Genomic DNA, 19,865 nt, shown 5'->3' with positions numbered 1-19,865 from the left:
ACAATGAAACACTCTCTTGGGGCCAGAAAAAAATGATACATTTGCTTGTGTCTTCTTCTCTGTTTCCTCATCTAATTGTTGGGGATTTGAATCCTTTGGGAAATATTAGACTTCTTTTTTTTTTTTTAAAGATTTTATTTATTTATTTGACAGAGAGAGACACAGTGAGAGAGGGAACACAAGCAGGGGGAGTGGGAGAGGGAGAAGCAGGCTTCCCGCGGAGCAGGAAGCCCGATGCGGGGCTCGATCCCAGGACCCTGGGATCATGACCTGAGCCGATGGCAGACGCTTAACGACTGAGCCACCCAGGCACCACGGGAAATATGAGACTTCTAAATGAATAGCAAAATAAAGCATTAGACCTGAAAAGACCTGAAAAGATTTGTTGAAATCATTATAATTTGAAAACATTAGCTCCGTAATTCAATCTATACGTAAAACCAGGGGGAAAAGTTACGCTTCATGTTCCATTTATAGCTTCTAGAAAGTAGTTACAAGCTGTCAGGTACATAAGAACTTGTAGTGGACATGAGCTTTTTGTCTGACTAGAATCAGAATCTTCAGGGAAGCACCCCTGCTGTCCTTGGCTCCTAATAGCTCTAGGAGTGAGCATGTAACTTAGGTCTGGCCACAATAGTGGATGAGAAATGGCAATCTGATCCAAGTCAGGACAATCGAGGTCATTGGCAAAACTTTGGCTAGAGCTATAAGGAAAGAGGTGCTAGCTATATAATGTATGTCTAGTGATGTTAGTGGCCATCTTCACCTCTACACTGAAGACCCTACTTAGAATTAAGCAAATCCAGAGGAAAGCAGAGTCAAGAGATAGAATGATGCAGCTTCCTGATGACATCAGTTATACTTCTATATAGAGCATGCTTGAAGCTAGATTCTCCTCTTGACTTTAAGTCAGTCAATAAATTGCTCTCTCTTTCTCTCTCTCATTCTCTCTCACTCTCCCCCCTGTAGATGTAGATGTATGTACATATCTATATGAGTTCTAGGGGCTACAACTAAATGAGTCTTGATTAACACAGTGCTCAACAAATGCGAGTTTGTGTCCCCTCTTCCTTTCCTTTTTATTTCTTTATATATCACTTGAAAGACTGCCAAAATGGGTGCAGTAGACTACAGAATATATAACTCTAGACTATTGGACTGTATAACAAACTATTTTGTGTGAAGGGGGACAGAACGTTTTTTAAAAGGAATAAATATTGTTGCATGTGAGACTTTTTTACATTACTAATTTTATGTCTGATTTGTCACTTACAGAAAGAAAAAAATTACCGTGCATCTCTAGTTTCTCTCTGAATAAAAAATAAAGTATCATGAGTTTAAAAAAAAGAAACCTCATTGTAGTATAAGAACACAGACACGCACTTTCATGTTTCACAAGCCTAATTCTAGAAATTCAGAGAAAACTCCAGAAGGCATAGACTATATTGTGTTATGTCAGTATTTAATGAAAGCTCTATTCTTTGCTGAAAGACCTAAATCCAAATGTAGCTATTCTTCAACCCCTGTGTGGCTTGTAAATATGCCACATCCCACCCTATACATCAGGAAGGCAGAAAAAAAACCTTAATGATGTTTCCTTGCTGAATTTCATAGTGCATTAGCTAGACCATATACAAAATAAGAGAAGCTGGAGGGAAAAAACAGGAAATGGTTCTGGTTGTCACAATATTCTAAGAAAAAATAAAATAAAATCATTTGTGTTTCTATTGATGGTTCTTGGGGTGAAAGACAGTGGGGGAGGGGCGCCTGGGTGGCTCGGTTGGGCGACTGCCTTCGGCTCGGGTCATGGTCCCGGAGTCCCGGGATCGAGTCCCGCATCGGGCTCCCTGCTCGGCGGGGGGTCTGCTTCTCCCTCTGACCCTCCCCCCTCTCATGCTCTCTCTCTCAAATAAATAAATAAATAAAATATTTAAAAAAAAAAAAAGACAGTGGGGGAAAATTAGGGAGCAGGCTAAGTTGTTGAGAAATAACATCTTCATGTTGTCAACACTTTATAGGAAGAGAAATCAAAGGGAACTTGTTTCCTTTCTGGCCCAGCTAGAATTTGAACAGTTTTATTTAGTAGAAGGCAAATGACTCTCTTTTTCAAACCCCGCTCCTTTCTGTGATGTTCCCCTTGAAACAGAATTGGGTCTTTTTCCAAGAATATGCAACATATATTTGTATATACTCAAATCATTTCATTTGGTCTCATACCCACCGCTAGTACAGTCCCCATTTCTTATATACCCACCTACACAAAAGGAAAAGATGCTTTTGCAGTCCTAGTGCTTGGCATAAGCAATCTAAGCGTGAAATGATGGAATCAGTATTCCTATAAGGAGCAAGATATGCTTCCAAACAGTGTTCTACAAGTAAACAGATATATGATCAATACCACCTCCTTTTTCAGCTAATTTTTGACCTCTCTTCAGGGCACTGGCTCAGTATGTTTTCTCCTTTTTTTGTTTAATTGCTACATTAACCACCAGCAGCAGAAAGGACCATGTGCAACCAATCTGCTGCCCAAGTGAAGGCTGTGTTCAATATTTCAGTGTTTCCAAAAATGATGTGCCACTTGTTTGGCTCTGCCTATAATCTTGTTCTCAGTTTCTATCTGCCCTGGGCCTCTTCCTCCTGCCACATATCCATATGAGCCTAACTGCACCACATGCAGCGCCAGATGCTAGAAATGCCATGATACCAAAGCATGTGACACCAGGATGATCTGCTCTTTCCCTTATAATTAAATGAGAAAACTGGAGCCCCGTGAGGTTGGCTACCTTGTGAAGAAAAGCAGGTGTTAAGGTTAAAGACAGCACACAGCAATACCCAAGGTAACCAGCACTCTGAGGCCTCTGTCCAAAACCATGTCACATGCTTGCCTCACGCTTTAACACGCCTGTCATTTCCTGTTGTGAGCCGCCCAGGCACTGTGTTGGCGACATGCCAGGATTAAACCCGCCAAAACCCGCCGGCAACTCTTCACTGCATGTCCATCAGCATGTGCTCTGAAAATCCCTCAGACCCTCAGACTTGCCAGCAGCAGCCAATGTTTCCTTTGATAACTGCTATCTCCCAGCAAACCGCACTCAGAACAGATAGCCCATTGGAGGGCACTTGCTCTTATCTCCGCTCTCCTGTACCGCTAACAAGCTTCTCTCTAATAACCATATAATGATCACACATTGAAAGAAGGCTTAAGAAAAAAGAAAGTAAGTAGTGCAAACAAGGTTTGCAGTATAAATTATAAACATGAGGACACTGTGGATAAATTCCTGGTGATGCTGGGTACAAAGTGTAACAGTTTGGCTTCAGAAGATTAAGTACGGCAAGAAATCATGAATTTTATAACTTTACCCCAAATTCAGTCTGTGCTTAGGCCTCTAGCCTTGATGCTATTGATTTATCTTTAATATTAGCATCTAACACTTTCCAAAATTATCTTTCTCCTAGAATTGATGTAAATACCAAATAATTATCGCTTAATGCTGCATTATTCTTCAAGCCATTTCAGTGTTAATGGCTCAGCGTTAGATACTGAAAAACAATCAGTAGAAATTGTGCAGCTACTAATAATTTTCCCAGATGTATATATTCCTTATAAAGGAAGGTTTCAAATTTTGGAGTGTGAATTCACATTTTCAGGCAATTCATGAAGCATTTACTATTTCAAGTAATAATGTAATGGCATCACAATTAGCCAGATCCATCTCCTCTCACAAATGTATATCTGACTTATCTGAAAATTTCCTATCATCAGCTATGGATTCTGTGGGGGTTTCAGCTTCCTACCCTCTAATAAATAATCTCAAAGGAAGAAATTAAAAGAAAGAATGAATCAGAACTGTCCTGTACTCCTTGGTGATGTACAGCATTTTCACTTCAGTCCTGTGCCTTGCCTTATCCTCAGCTCTTAGCACTTACCTTAGTGACCATCTGGCACATGGACCTCACAGCCTGTATTTCTCCTTGACTTCAGTGCCCTCCATCCCAAAGCCAGCCACAAAAGTGCCCGATCAACCTCATCATAAAGCTCTAGTCCTACTAAACTATAAGTCACATGAGAGCAGAAGCTAACGCTCACTTACTTTTGCAGCTCCCACAGCATCTGGCAAAATGACTAGCACACACTACACCACTGAGGCTTGAAAATCTTTCTGATGTGAGTGCAATATATCTGAAATCCTTACCTCAGCACTCTCTCTCTCTCTTCCCTAATCACAATCCTGCCATCTGTCTTCCTCCCCATCTCCAATCACATCTGCACCTCATTCTTAGGAAAACATTTAATAACCGAGTCTTTTGCACTTCTTCCAGTCCATCATGATCTTTCCACTGGCAGCATAATCCCTACTCAGTCCTGGACTGCTGCTGAGGCACATCCCTGCCAGCCCCATCACCACCATCAAAAGCCTCACCCTGTGACCTACTGGCAAGCTTAACTCCAAATTAGTTTCCCACATAAGCATGCCCTTCCGATCTATTTCTAGGCTGATTAGGATGTCTAGAGAAAAGTGAAGAAATGGCCCAGTACAGGCACATATTGGGAACCGCAAAAAGACTTATCGGCTACCTCTCATCAATTCTTAACTTACTCCTAGTGATTAACCAGTACTTTCCTCTCCTTAAGCCCTCAACTATTCACACTTTAAGCATGTCAGATTTGCTAACATTCTATTCCAAAAGTCTGATATCACAGGTTAGTTATATAAAATGGAAGTACATCAATGAAATACATTCCATGCAGTTAAAATGGGGAAGAAGATTTGAATTTCTCAATAATTTTTAATGTGATAGCCCAATGAAATCTATTTCTGTTGGTGGGGGTGGGTTTCAATCCTATGGCCAACACTTTGGTATGTGACTTTATTCCCAACAAATAATTCATTTGAGAAGTTCAGCAAATGTGTTACCTTTACTGAAAAAAAGAAAAAAGTGCTGACATATACTGTCATCTATCAAAGCATGAGACCACCATTCAAACTTTGAAACAAAACCCAACGCTGCAAAGCTTGACTTACTGCTCACCTCGGCAAGGGAGAGCAATGCTGGTTAGACATTCAGTGTCACTGAATTAAGCAAACTGCTGCTATTAGGGGGTTTTAAGAAAAAGAGGGTGGAGAACAGGGGATTGTGTTGGTTACAGAGGCAGTAACAGTGTCAAAGGTGACTTATGTTGGATAAAGACACATGCTTATGTTGATTACAGAAACAGGAATTGGTCATCGTCAGCTTTAGATGCACCGTCATTGGAGTGAATCCACGGCTGATTGGCTGACTTTAAAAGCATGAGGCCATTACTGATTGGTTGGCTTTCACAGGTGAGTTCACATAAGCAAATTGTCATTGGTCAATTAGGTCTAAAACCAGTTCTGGTGTCTACCGGTTATCATGTCAGATTTCTCCTGGAGTGTGAAGAGTTTTTACAATTCCCATACTTAAAAAATGTAGTAGCTATAGTAAATTTTGGTATTGGCAGTATTTTTTAATTCTATCTAACATAATATGCCATTCCCTTAACTAAAACAGAAGACTTAAGTTGGCATAGAGGCTTCATCTGATTTGCCAAAGTCTGTCAATCAGTTGGTAGTGACAGCCTAGAGCAGCGTATCGAGAGGACTGTGAAATTCCATCCAGGCCCAGCAGGTTAGAGTACCATCATTTATGAGTCATGTTTGTTATAGAGAAAAGAAATGCATGGCAGCATCATGCCATGTCTTTTCTGATTCTGCCCTAGCTCCAAAAGCCACATTTGACTAGGCTGGACTCCATGAATAGTTATGGCAGAGATCAATTTTAACACGAATCAATTCAATTGGCTGAGTTCTAAGCAATTGGCATTTAAAAATGACAATGACCAGGGTAGAATAAAGGGTAGGTGTGCTAAAGCAATGAGGACAGTATCAAAATTCAGTAAAATTTTGTAAATTTAAACAGAACGAAAGAACATTTGTATCCAAAGACGTAAGAAAGAACAAATATTTATATCCAAAAGGAAGAAAATTTAATTGGAATACATGTCATTTTTTTTACTTTTTCTCTGAAAAAAAATTCTAAATTTAATTATGAAATTTAGTGACAATGAATAAAATGTTTCCTAAGATTAATTCTTTATGGTTTTTAATTTCAAATTCAAAATAAAATATTTTATTTTTAAATTTTTTGATATAAGATATCTCTGTCTTAGTCTAACAAAGAGGTCTTAGTCCAATAAATAATATCATTCCCCAAAAATATTACTGCATACAGGAGTATTCACTTTTCTCTCAGGACTTGACATGTGCATTTTCCACTATTTTGAAAGCAAGTCTCAAGATCTCAGCCTATAATAACTTCTGAATTGAGTGAAACACAAATTTGAATTGGACACTTGGTTAAAGTATAAGAATATGTCATGTAGCTTTCTGCCCATGGACACCACCGAGTAAGCATCGTTAAAGTCTCCCCTCCCACCACTGTCATGTCTAAGTCAGAGTCTTCCAAAGAGCTTGAACAGCTGCGGAAGCTCTTCATCGGAAGTTTGAGCTTTGAAACAACCGATGAGAGTCTGAGGAGCCATTCTGAGCAATGGGGAACACTTACAGACTGTGTGGTAATGAGAGATCCAAACACCAAGCGCTCCAGAGGCTTTGGGTTTGTCATATATGCCACTGTGGAGGAGGTGGATGCAGCCATGAATGCAAGGCCACACAAGGTGGATGGAAGAGTTGTGGAACCAAAGGGGGCTGTCTCAAGAGAAGATTCTCAAAGACCTGGTGCCCACTTAACTGTGAAAAAGATTTTTGTTGGTGGCATTAAAGAAGATACTGAAGAACATCATCTAAGAGATTATTTTGAACAGTATGGGAAAACTGAAGTGATCGAGATCATGACTGACCAAGGCAGTGGCAAAAAGAGAGGTTTTGCTTTTGTAACATTTGATGACCATGATGCTGTAGACAAGATTGTCATTCAAAAATACCATACTGTGAATGGCCACAATTGTGAAGTAAGGAAAGCCCTATCTAAGCAAGAGATGGCTAGTGTTTCATCCAGCCAAAGAGGTCAAAGTGGTTCTGGAAACTTTGGTGGTGGTCGTGGAGGTGGTTTTGGTGGGAATGACAACTTTGGTAGTGGAGGGAACTTCAGTGGTCGAGGTGGCTTTGGTGGCAGTCGAGGTGGTGGTGGATATGGTGGCAGTGGGGATGGCTATAACGGATTTGGTAATGATGGAAGCAACTTTGGAGGTGGCGGAAGCTATAATGATTTTGGCAATTACAACAATCAATCCTCAAATTTTGGACCCATGAAAGGAGGAAATTTTGGAGGCAAAAGCTCTGGCCCCTATGGCGATGGAGGCCAATACTTCACCAAACCATGAAACCAAGGTGGCTGTGGTGGTTCCAGCGGCAGCAGTAGCTACGGCAGTGGCAGAAGGTTCTAATTACTGCCAGGAAACAAAGCTTAGCAGGAGAGGAGAGCCCGAGAAGTGACAGGGAAGCTACAGGTTACAACAGATTTGTGAACTCAGCCAAGCACAGTGGTGGCAGGGCCTAGCTGCTACAAAGAAGACATGTTTTAGACAATACTCATGTGTATGGGCAAAAAACTCGAGGACTGTATTTGTGACTAATTGTATAACAGGTTATTTTAGTTTCTGTTCTGTGGAAAGTGTAAAGCATTCCAAGAAAGGATTTTAATGTAGTTTTTTTTTTTTTGCACCCATGCTGTTGATTGCTAAATGTAATAGTCTGATCATGATGCTGAATAAATGTGTCTTAAAAAAAAAAAATGTCATATGTTAGTAAGGGAGTCACTAAACCTTCCAATATCCATATATCAACTTATTTTTGCCATCCTTAGCTCATCACTACATACACAATAATTTTTATAGCTTACGTTTTATTTTTTATGATCCCCAAAAGGAAAATGATTACTGCTTATAATGAAAATGAAGAGAAAATGGGTGTTCTAAGGAACTAATGAAATTCATGAATTTAGAGGATTGTTTAGGTCTCCAGAACTGTTCCTCATGATTGTCAAGGATCTGTTCAATTTTAATTTCCCTCAACTGTCCAGAGTTTAAAACTGTACACCTCTAGTATTTTCTTTATGACAAATTATCTTGATCTCTCTACTCATCAAGATATGAACAAGAGCTGAGCTCTTGATGATCTTTCTTTATACTCAAATAGTCAATTCAGGGGACAGTAGTAAGCACTTACATATCTATAAAGTCTTCTACTAGACACAGTGAGGGAAGAATAATGGACTATATAAAGACTGCATAAAAATTACAGATGCACAGTAACAAAAATAGGATTTAATATCAACATATAGTGCAAACTGGAAATGCAAAGGTTAAAAAAAAGGCAATGTCATTCACTAATGGTATGACTAAGCAAATTTCTTAACTTCTCTGAACTTTATTCTCTGTATTTCTAAAATAGTAACCTCTCTTCCATTGTTTTTAATTATTAAATGTGATAATTCAGTTAGAGTGTTTATTCAGTACTTGACACATGACAAGCATTAATAAATATGAGTAAAGGCATAGTGACATTGGGTGTGGATATCAGGGATGGCTTCCTCAAGATGGTGAAATCCAAGCCAGGTCCCAAAGTAAAATTCAAAGAAAAAAAACAGAATTTATTCCAGGTAAAGGCATGAGCAGAGAAATGGAAATGGAAATTTTCAAGAAAAGTATTTAATTATCTTCATCTTAGAAATTATGTACTATTCTGCATAAGACCATATTAATTTTCTTTTTAATAACCTAGAAACTGAATTGAAAGAGATCTTGAAAAGACAGTCAGCCTATTTCTTTGGCTTCAGACAGGCAGGATCATTTTTATGCTATTTACCTGTTGTTTACTTGAGATGATAAAAAAGAAAAATCATGGCAATTTTCAAAATCTAAAACCCTTTATTTGGTGACCAAGCCTATCTTTCACTTTGAGGTTAAAATAACACTTTCTAGGGCGCCTGAGTGGCTCAGTCATTAAGCGTCTGCCTTCAGCTCAGGTCATGATCCCGGGGTCCTGGGATTGAGTCCTGCATCGGGCTCCCTGCTCCGCGGGAAGCCTGCTTCTCCCTCTCCCATTCCCCCCGCTTGTGTTCCTGCTCCCGCTATCTCTCTCTGTCAAATAAACAAATAAAATCTTTAAAAAAAAAAAAAAAGTAACACTTTATAGAAGTAGCTGCCCCTGGATGTACTCTACAAGGGCACCCTGCAGACCTCTTTCCTTTCCCTAATCTGTCAGTTATCATTAACGTTTCTGACAATCTGCTTCATCCAGGGCACCTACTGAGGTGGAAGGTGTTTCTCTTGAGTGTCTGATTTATGGATAGAGAACAATATTCCACATGAAAACTTCAATCAAGCAAATGCCCAAAGAAAGATCACATGCCACAAATAACTTCTATTTGTCCATCTTGGTAGATGGAGATACCAAGTGTTCCTTAAAGTGCACACATTATAAGAGGGACAGGGTTGCTTGTGGAAAAGAAATTTTTTTAATCAATAAACTTTTAAAAAAATAACTTTCAATAAAGTGGATTATTAAGGTCTCCATACACTTAGTTTTTTTTTTTAAAAAAAAATTGTTTTCAGAAGAATTAATATAATCAAAGATAAATGTGGACCTTTTATTTGCAACAAAAATAGAATAGCTTTCATAAACCAACACTCCCACTAAAAGTAACTTGAAAAGCTGTATAAAATAGTTTTTAAAATATATCTGGAGGCATTGGAGAACTTTTAGGCCAACCAGGAACTTAGGGGCCAAGCTCTGAGAAAGAAGAGAAATTCTTTGAGTTGAGCCCAATATTCTGCACGCAGCTTTTTCCCTTGGTGCATTTGCTGAGTCTTAAGCAAGAGATGAGCAAGGGATGGCAGGGGCTAAAAACTTTTGCAGAAGGCAAGTCCTAATAGGCAAAGAAGACATTGAGCTTTCTCATAGAGCTAAGAAGAATAAATTGCACTTTGGGCCTTCTAATGTAGGAGGGGCCTTGAGGGGCGTTGGGGCACTGACAGAAGGGAGGCACAAAGAAGTAAGCCCAAACTCACATATGTATTCTCCTTATAGCATTTGCCAACTCTTTAACTGCTGTTTATAAGAAGCTTGACGAAATACAAAGACAAAGATAGTTTGGAAAGTAAAAGAATGAAAAAAGATACAATATGCAAAAAATAATTTTTAAAAAGCTGCTATGATCACAATAATATCATAAAAACATACTTTAAGGCAAGAAACATTATAAGAGGTAAAAAAGGGTTCTCATAATGGTAAAAGAAAAACTATAACAACTTTAAACTTGTATCTTTCTAATAGCATAGAGTTTAAATATATAAAATGCAAAATTTAACAAAACTCAAGAGGGAAATGGGTATATCCACCATCACAATGGGAAATTTTAAGACACCTCTCTCAGAAGTTGATAGACTAAGCAATAATAAATCTGAACAATACAATTAACTGGCTTTAATTACTTCCACAAATTTTTAAGGCAAGATAGCAGAATAAACTTTTTTCAAGTGCAGTGAAATATTTATCAAAATTGGCCCATCATAAAACAAGTCTCAACTAATTTCAAAGGACTTTAATCATTCAAAAAAATTAACCCAAAAACCAGAAACAAAAAGTAATTAGAAGGGCACCTGGGTGGCTCAGTTGGTTAAGCGACTGCCTTCGGCTCAGGTCATGATCCTGGAGTCCCGGGATCGAGTCCCGCATCGGGCTCCCTGCTCAGCGGGGAGTCTGCTTCTCCCTCTGACCCTCCCTCCTCTCATGCTCTCTCTCTCTATCTCATTCTCTCTCTCAAATAAATAAATAAATAAATAAATAAATAAATAAAAATCTTTTAAAAAAAAAGTAATTAGAAAACCGTCAACTGTTTGGAAACTAAGCAAATTATGGGTCAAAAAAATAATCATAATAGAAATTAGAAAATATTTTTAAATTAATGATTATTAAAATACAAAATATGCAATCCTGTGGAATTCAGGTAAAACTGTAGTTATAAGCAAAATTTTAGTCCAAGATGAATATTTTAAGAAAGAAGACTAAAAACCAATGTTCTAAATATCTATTTTATGAAACTAAAAAATAGCAAATTAAATCCAAATAAAAGTAGAAGAAAAAAATTATAAAGAACAGAAATAAAGTAGAAAATATGCACAGTACAGAAAAGCAATAAAGCTGAAATTTAGTACTTAAAAAAAACTAATAAAATTATAAACTCCTATTGAGAGAGATCAAGAAAAAAGAAGGAAGGCACACATGGCCAATATCAGTGATACAAAAAAGGGCATCACTACGCACTATGGACATTAAAAAGAAAATTAGAAGATATATAAATGTTTGTCAATAAATTTGAAAATGCATATAAAATAAATTCCTAGATAAATACAACTTTCAAAAATTAACACCTAGAAATTGAAAATTAGAATATTACCATACTGGAAAAGACATGAAATCTGTAATCAAACCTAACGACCACAAAACAATCTCCAGATTCAGATGGCTTCACCAGTGAAGTCCTCGGCACACTTAAGAAAAGTATGATACAGGCACCTGGGTGGCTCAGTTGGTTAAGCCACTGCCTTCGGCTCAGGTCATGATCCTGGAGTCCTGGGATCGAGTCCCGCATCGGGCTCCCTGCTCAGCGGGGAGTCTGCTTCTCCCTCTGACCCTCCCCCTTCTCATGCTCTCTCTCATTCTCTCTCTCAAATAAATAAAGAAAATCTTTAAAATTTAAAAAAAAAAAAAGAAAAGTACAATACAGGGGTACCTGCGTGGCTCAGTCAGTTAAGCGTCTGCCTTCGGCTCAGGTCCTGATCTCAGGGTCCTAGGATCGAGCCCTGCATCAGGGCTCCCTGCTCAGTGGGGAGTCTGCTTCTCCCTCCCCCTCTCACCCTCCCCCTGCTCATGCCCTCTCGCTCTCTCTTTCTCTCAAATAAATAAAATCTTTTAAAAAAAAAAGGAAAATATGATAAAAATGTTATATGAACTCTTTTAGAGAATAGAAAAAGAGGAAACACTTCTCATTTTATAAAGCCAGGATGATGTTTATACCAAAACCTGACAAATGCAATTCAAGAAGGATCTTTATAGACAATTTCTCTCATGAACATAGGCATAAAAATCCTAAACAAAATAAGTAAATCAAATCCAGTAGTACATAAAAAAGAAATCATAACCAACTGGGGTTTATTCAAGTAATACAAAGTTGGTTTAATAACCCAAATTTAATCAGCATATTTACCACCTCAACAAAGTAAAGGAAAAAACCATATAATCATATAAATATATATAAGAAAAATTATTTGATAAAATTCTACACCCATTTTTCATTAAAGAAAACTCATGGCAAACTAGGAATAAAAATAGGAGCTTCCTTAATCTATAGACAATATTTATAAGAAACCTACTGAAAATATCTTGCTGAAATTTTTCAAATTTCTCCCACCTCCACTCTGGAGATCATGAATAAGATGAGAACACTTTCTATCAACACTTCTAATCAATACTGTATATCTTGCAATTAAAAAATTACAAGATACGGGCGCCTGGGTGGCTCAGTCGTTAAGTGTCTGCCTTCGGCTCAGGTCATGGTCCCAGGGTCCTGGGATCAAGTCCCACATCAGGCTCCCTGCCAGGCGGGAAGCCTGCTTCTCCCTCTCCTACTCCCCCTGCTTGTGTTCCCTCTCTCACTGTCTCTCTCTCTGTCAAATAAATAAATAAAATCTTTTAAAAAATTACAAGATATATATATATATATATACACATATATATATCTCATACATATAGACACACATACATATATTTATAATTTTAATGTTATAAATATTAAAAAAGAAAAATTATCATTTTTCACAGATAACATGACTGTATGCATAGAAAAATCTAAAAGAATATTCAGATATTTATTAGAATTAATAAAAAAAATTTAGCAAGGAATCTATATAAGATCAATATGCAAAAATAAATCTATATATACTAATAACAAAGTAACAAAAAATAAATATTTTAAAGACACCATTTCCTAACCCATCTAATACCTAGGTATAAATTTAATAATAGATAGTCAGGACTTAAGCACAGAAACATGAACAGATATTTTAAAAGCTCTATATAAGAGAAATACCATGTTCTCACATTTGAAGACTCAATATTGTTAAAATGTCAGTTTTCCCAATATTGATACCTATGTGAAATGCAACCTCAGTCAAAATCCCAGAAGGTTTTAAGGAGGAGGTAGGAACAGGTTGGTTCTAAAAATTGGTATGGAAATTCAAAGGACCAAGTTAATTCAAGGGACCAAATATAGAAGAAAAACAGAGCTGGATAACTTACTCCACTGTTATCAGGACTGAAGATACCAAGCTCCAGTAATTACGATACTTTACTTGGAACATAGACTGATAGAACAGAAGAAAGTCCAGAAAGAGATTGACTCCTTGTGATGAAGGAGACACTGTGGTGTAGAAAAAAGAAAGGTTTTTTCAGGGGTGCCTGGGTGGCTCAGTCGTTAAGTGTCTGCCTTCGGCTCAGGTCATGATCCCAGGGTCCTGGGATCGAGCCCCACATTGGGCTCCCTGCTTGGCGGGAAGCCTGCTTCTCCCTCTCCCACTCCCCCTGCTTGTGTTCCCTCTCTCACTGTCTCTCTCTCTCTGTCAAATAAATAAATAAAATCTTAAAAAAAAAAAAAGGTTTTTTTCAGTAAATAGTGCTCTGTTAATTAGATACCTACATAAAAATTAAATACATTCATTGACACAAATATCAATTCTAAATAGACTGTAGATCTAAATGTGTAACATCAGGCAATAAACCTCCTAGAAGATGAATAAAAAAAATATCCTTATGACCTTGTGGTAAGCAAAGATTTCTTAAATAGGACAGTAAAGTCACTAAACATTAAATAAAAGAATAATAAATTAGACTACATTAAAATAGTGAAGTTCTGTGCATCCAAAGATACTGTCGTAATAGAAAATTATGCAACAAAGTGGGAGCAGAAATTTGCAATTACATATCTATCAAACTATTCATATTCAGAATTTAAAAAGAACTCTTCCAAATCAATTAGAAAAATGACCTACTAGGATAGTTGACACTACACAGAAGAGATTCTGCAAATGGCCAATGAACATTTGAAAAGTTGTTTGATTTCATTAGTCTTCAGGAAAATGTAAATTAAAACCTCAATGAGATTTCACTGTACATCACCATAATGGCTAACATTAAATGACTAATAATACCAAGTGTTGATCAGGATGAAAGCAGTTGGAACTCTCATACACTAATGGTGATGGAAAAAAATGTACGACCATTTTGGAAAACCATTCAGTGGTAGATACAATTGAACATAAGCATTTCCTATGACTTAGCAATTCTACCTCTAGATATATATATGTGTTTATATATATGTACTCAACAAAAGACAGACAAGATACCTTATATGAATCGATGTGAATAGCAGCACTATTTGTTATATAGCCAAAAATTGGAAACAACCAAAATGTTCATAATAAATAATTAAAACTAACTGTGTTATATTCATACAATGGAATATTAAACAGCAATGAAAATGAATAAATTACTGCCACAACTACAACATGGAAGAGTTTTACAAACATAATGTTGAGTGAAAGAAGCCAAACAAGAGAGTACATATTGTGTGATTTCTTTCATATAAAGTTTAAAACTGACAGCCCTTATAGATGATGATAGACATCAAGACATTACTTACCTTTGGGAAAGAGAGATAATGACTGGGTAATTTACGAAGACAGGTCTGAAGTGCTGCTAATTGTCTATTTTTTTTTAAGATTTTTTATATATTTTAGAGAGAGAGAGTGCGTATGCATAAACATGTGAACAGGAGGAGGGGCAGAGGGGGAGGGAGAGAGAATCCTCAAGCAGACTCCCACTGAGCCTGGAGCCCCACACAGGGCTCAATCCCAGGATCCAAAGACAAGAGTCAACTGCTCAACCAAATGAGCCACGCAGGTACCCTCTAATTGTCTATTTTTTATCTGGATAGCAGTAAAGAAGTATATTCGCCTCATCAAAGGCTATCAAGCTTTGGCTTTATGCATTTTTTCATATGTATGTTATACTTCAATAAACAGTTTAAAAAAAAAATTAGTGTGACTACATGAAGTTGGACACTGAAGGAACATTGACTCCTATTAGCAATGGACATTAAGAATAGGCCTACAATGTAATTGAGCATTCACAGAAAACTGCAATTTCAGGCACAGAAAAAGGCATTCTGCTACAGTCAAGGGGACTAGAACACTCTCTAAAGATTAATGGAAGTATGCCAGAAGATTGCATTTAGATTAGGATATCATAATACCTCAAAATGGAGTGCAGAGAAAAAAATTTTTCTAGTTCAGAGGAAATAAGTTTTGGATATCGAAAATAAAAGCATCAAAGTCATTTTTCTATTGAAAGAAAATTATTCCAAAGCAAGAAATAAATTCACTAGAGCTAAGAAAAACATGGTTTTATAACCATGATCATTCCTCCTCTTTCCTCTGCTTTCTCTCCCATCCTACCTTGCCCCCCAACAACTAAATCAGCAATATTGTCATCACTGTTGTGTTGCCTCAATTTCCCCCAAATAGCCCCTGTTGGAGAAGAGAGAAAACAAAAAAGTTTTAAATAAGAACAAGATTTCTTTGTCACCACTGCTCAAAATGATCCTTCTTACCAAGACTGTGGTCATCAACCAAATTTTTAGGAAACTGGTTAGAGAACAAATATATGCACAAAACATATACATTTTTTTCCATTAAAATGATCTTATCTCTACATCTTAAAAAACAGATGAAAGTGGTTTACAGGTCTAAGCATGCGATACTCCAGGACCAAAAGCAAGTGTTGGTCTCTGAGAGGTCAACTGCTGCAGGAAAACAGGGCAAAAGCTCCCCATGCATGTCAGAGCACATATTCAGGCTCAATGTTGAAAGTATGTGTGGGGGCAAGGTTATTCCTATCTGTGAACAGAGGCTAAAATGAAAAGCTGTTAGCCTTGGATCAGGAGAAAGAATAAAAGCTTTCAGGAATGGATGTGTAATATCTCCAAGCCAATAAAAGACATCATTTCGAACTAGTAACTCCAAGAATCCAAAAGGAAGCAACTGCCAAATCACCAAGTACAAGGATTGTGTCAGAAGAGAGAAGTAAAACTCTCACTTAACGTGTGCTTGAAAGTCAAAAACCATTCTACTACTCCCTGTCTTACTGCGTGTCATTAAGAGAGACAATCTGAAGTTGACTTGACCACAAAAAGAAAGATCAAACACAACACAAATACACAGACTGTGTTTGGCAGAAGTTATAAAGATCCGTGAGATTAGGAACTCAGGTTACAGAGACACACCTGGGTTTAAATTCCAGCCTTACCATTTAACAGCCGTGTGACTTTGAACAAGTGGTTTATTCTCCCTAGATCTGGATTTCCTCATCTGTAAAAAACAAAGACAATGGTAGTACCACCCTCTTGAGTGGATGAAATGAAATGATGCATGTAAATCATTTAGCAAGCCCAAGTTCCCCTGTGTTCAATATATATGAGCTTCTATTATTTTCATTATCCAGCATTTGCTAAGTATCTCTTGGTTAGTTTTCTCTCAGAACACTGGAATTTACTGGCTGGCTCAAGGCAAGGAAGCTCTATCACAGAAATGCCTTCAGACAAACTGGGAAGCCTTTAGAATTGTTCTGAGAATGACCACCGTTCAATTCTTGTAAATGTTTTTGTAAATGATGTTAATTGCAATCAACAGTATCTTACAGAGCTTCACAGTTTATTAGCTCCTTGTATCTCCACCCATTTATGGCCCATAGGAAATGCTTCCCATCATACTACAGTGGCTTTTCTTTCAAGAAGACATTGACTCAGAGAGACAACTTTAAAAAGTAAGGCATCTGACTGTTTGATCCATGCAATCTTGTTTCTATTTTGACTCTCTTTTCACCCTGGATTAGTTGTTAATTAAATTTTTTAAAAGTTAAATTGTATAAAGACAAAAATCCCATTCCACATTTCACCTAAAGATTCCTGAGACTGAACTCTGCATGTTTAGCAAATATAAATGGTTAGTGAGATGTATACCTTCTTTACCCGCTACCTGATCAGTGAGCCCAGAGTGCGTGCCCAGAAACTATGTCAGAGAAACCAGTAGAACCATTCTTCAATATCAAATCTTTCCAAATTACACAAAACCTAGACTTTGCTTTTCCTCATTTACTTGAAATTATATATTTCAGGCTATTCACCTTATAGCACATTATATAGCAATAAAAACCACATAAACAAAGAAATAAAAAGCAATATGGGTAGATCCTAACCATAAGTTAAACAGTAAATCCCAAAAAATTACATACCACATATTTCCCATTTTCATAAAGCTAAAACAACTATAATTACAATTTACAATTTTTAGGGTTAGGCAAACATATAGACATAAAACTACATAAAAAGGACAGAAAGGCAGTGATGAACAATGGCTCAAAGCCATGGACTGCCATTTGTGGGAAGAGGCTGGAGGATGGGATAGAAGGAGAGACACGGTGAGATTGGATTTTGCACCATTAGATAAAGGTTATTATCAAGGACCTAGCTTTGGCTTTGGATATCAAATTCATGGGTGCTTATTACATTATTTAAAAGTAGCTATATCAGTCTGTGTATCAGCCAGGATCCATTCAGGAAAACAGAAACCACATCAATTATTTTAACAGAATTTAACATCACGAAGTGGTTAAATAAGTATTTGAGGAATTAAAAAGTCAAAGAGAACATGAAACTGGCATAGCATTAGTAACACAGGAATCAGCTAACAGCCTTAGGGATAGAAGAAAAAAGGAAAAGATCAGGATTCTAAGAATCTAGAGGCTCATAAGAGGGGCCATGTGGAGTCTGAGAAGGGGGTCCTACCGGACTTGGGTTAGCCCCTCCAAAGAGGCACAATAAAGTTAGTCTTGAAAACGCTAGAAGAAGCTGGAAACTGGAATCAACTGACTTTGTCAGGGTAAGAAGCCGTTGTTGAAACAATACCTATAGGAACAACAAGCAAAACAGGAAAGAGAAGGCCTTCACCATCCTCCTGCTCTCCAGTCTCTCTCTGCAGGTCTCTGGTGGAGCATAACAGGAAGCCAGCTGGTCAAGGAGGAATATGATTGGCAAAATCCTAGCCCCAGAAACATGGTAGAGAATGGTGTGTTTGGCACTGATAAACAATAGCTTACTAACTGTCATGGACAGGTAAGGCTAGGTTACACTGTCCTGACAAGTCAAATTCTTTAACACAATAAAAGTGTATTTCCTGCCCATTCTCCATATCCAGTGCAGGTCAGCAGGGAGGATCTGTTCATCAGAGCCACTCAAGGCCCTGGGCTTAGGGAAGTTTCTACAGTCACCGCAGCAGTGGGAAAGATGTATGGATCATACACTTGCTTTTAATACTCTGTTCAGAAATGATTCATACCGTATCTGGTCATGTTTCGTTGGTCAAAGCAAGTCCATGACCATACCAAAATTCAGAGAGTATGGGAAGGATAGTCCATGCCCAAAAGGCCAAGAAAATGAATAAAAATGGTGCATTCATGGGCTAATAATGAGCATGTGTTATAAACCAAGAATTACCATTAATCCAATTCCAGGCACCTGAACACACACACACACACACACACGCAGGCACACGGACACATGCACGCACGGGCGTGCACTTTATAAATACACACCGACTTGAAATCAAAACCTTGTCTTGTTACAATAAGTATTCCATTGGAGCCACAGTGAGAGGTAGTCTCCGAGATAGTTTAATGACTTAGATTGCGTATCTGCAACATTACCTTTAAAATTTTGTCCCTTAGACTGAAGTACTAAAGAGAGGACATGTTGAAAATTTTAAGGACACTTTTATCAGATGTAAAGAAAACAATGTAACAAGGCAAGAAGGATCTTCCTGACATGAAATATGTTGGTCCCCTTGACAGGACTGCAATAAACAGGGCTGAATTAGGCCAACAATTCAAATTGGTTTCATTCTAAGTGCCGATGTCCAATGCTTGATAGGGGTGACTGGGTGGAGAATGAGCCAGCCTTCACGCAATACTCTTACCTCATTCCTCCCAACTGTGGCCATGAGTTGCTTCTTGAACCTTTGAGAAGCCACTCTTTTCTACCTGGTTATAGCCAGTAATCATGTTTCACCTTTATCTTTAATGAGTCAAGAGCCACACGTGTGAATCTCCAAATCTCTCCTCTGTGTGACTAATTCTTTGAGGAGCAGATTTGCATTTTTCCTCTCTAAACACTCTGGTTTAGCCTGTATCCTTGAGGCAGTCAGGTACACAGAAAGGAAGGTAGCACATACCTGCCAATTTCACACTTCTAAAAATAAGTTTCTCAGCAGAGGCAGAAAAATGTGGAAGATCTTTCATTTTGCAACCAGGGGAGCTACTGTCCCACCCCCTTCTATTTTTTAGCCAGAATACAGACAACAAGACAATCCAGACGAGCCACGCTACAGCTCAGGCAAGTGTGGTTGTTAGCACAAGGCCCTGCTAATAAGCAGCCAGCCAGCCAGGCTGTGCTGAAAAACCTTAAAGTGGCCCTCTCCCAAGCTCACAGTGTTAAACCCCTAAGTCCTATCCTGAGCATACACAGAAACTTGACTAGAGGGGAATTTATGCAAGAGGGGAGGGGTTCTAATGACCAGAAGGACCCTAATACTTCCTGGCATCCCCCAACCTTGTCCCTAATAAGCCAGATCACTTCAGTCCTCAGGGTCCTTTCAGGATGCCTATTTTAGAGGCATTAGTCCATGGCTTCATCTCTTTCCAACTAATCATCTTCCT

At 37.9% G+C, this 19,865-nt stretch overlaps 1 protein-coding gene across 1 annotated transcript; it reads left to right on the top strand.

Annotated features, from left to right (window-relative positions):
• Window positions 1-6,463: 6,463 nt before the first annotated feature.
• On the top strand, window positions 6,464-7,363 carry LOC110592219 (heterogeneous nuclear ribonucleoprotein A1-like). Its single transcript, XM_021703181.1, has one exon. It carries the CDS (start codon window positions 6,464-6,466, stop codon window positions 7,361-7,363), a length of 900 nt encoding a protein of 299 aa, XP_021558856.1.
• Window positions 7,364-19,865: the final 12,502 nt, after the last annotated feature.

The sequence above is a fragment of the Neomonachus schauinslandi genome, chromosome 3 (assembly GCF_002201575.2).
Source record: "Neomonachus schauinslandi chromosome 3, ASM220157v2, whole genome shotgun sequence".
NCBI classification, from domain to species: Eukaryota; Metazoa; Chordata; class Mammalia; order Carnivora; family Phocidae; genus Neomonachus; species Neomonachus schauinslandi.
Note: the sequence above shows the minus strand (reverse complement) of the source record. Positions and strands in the feature narration are given on the sequence as shown.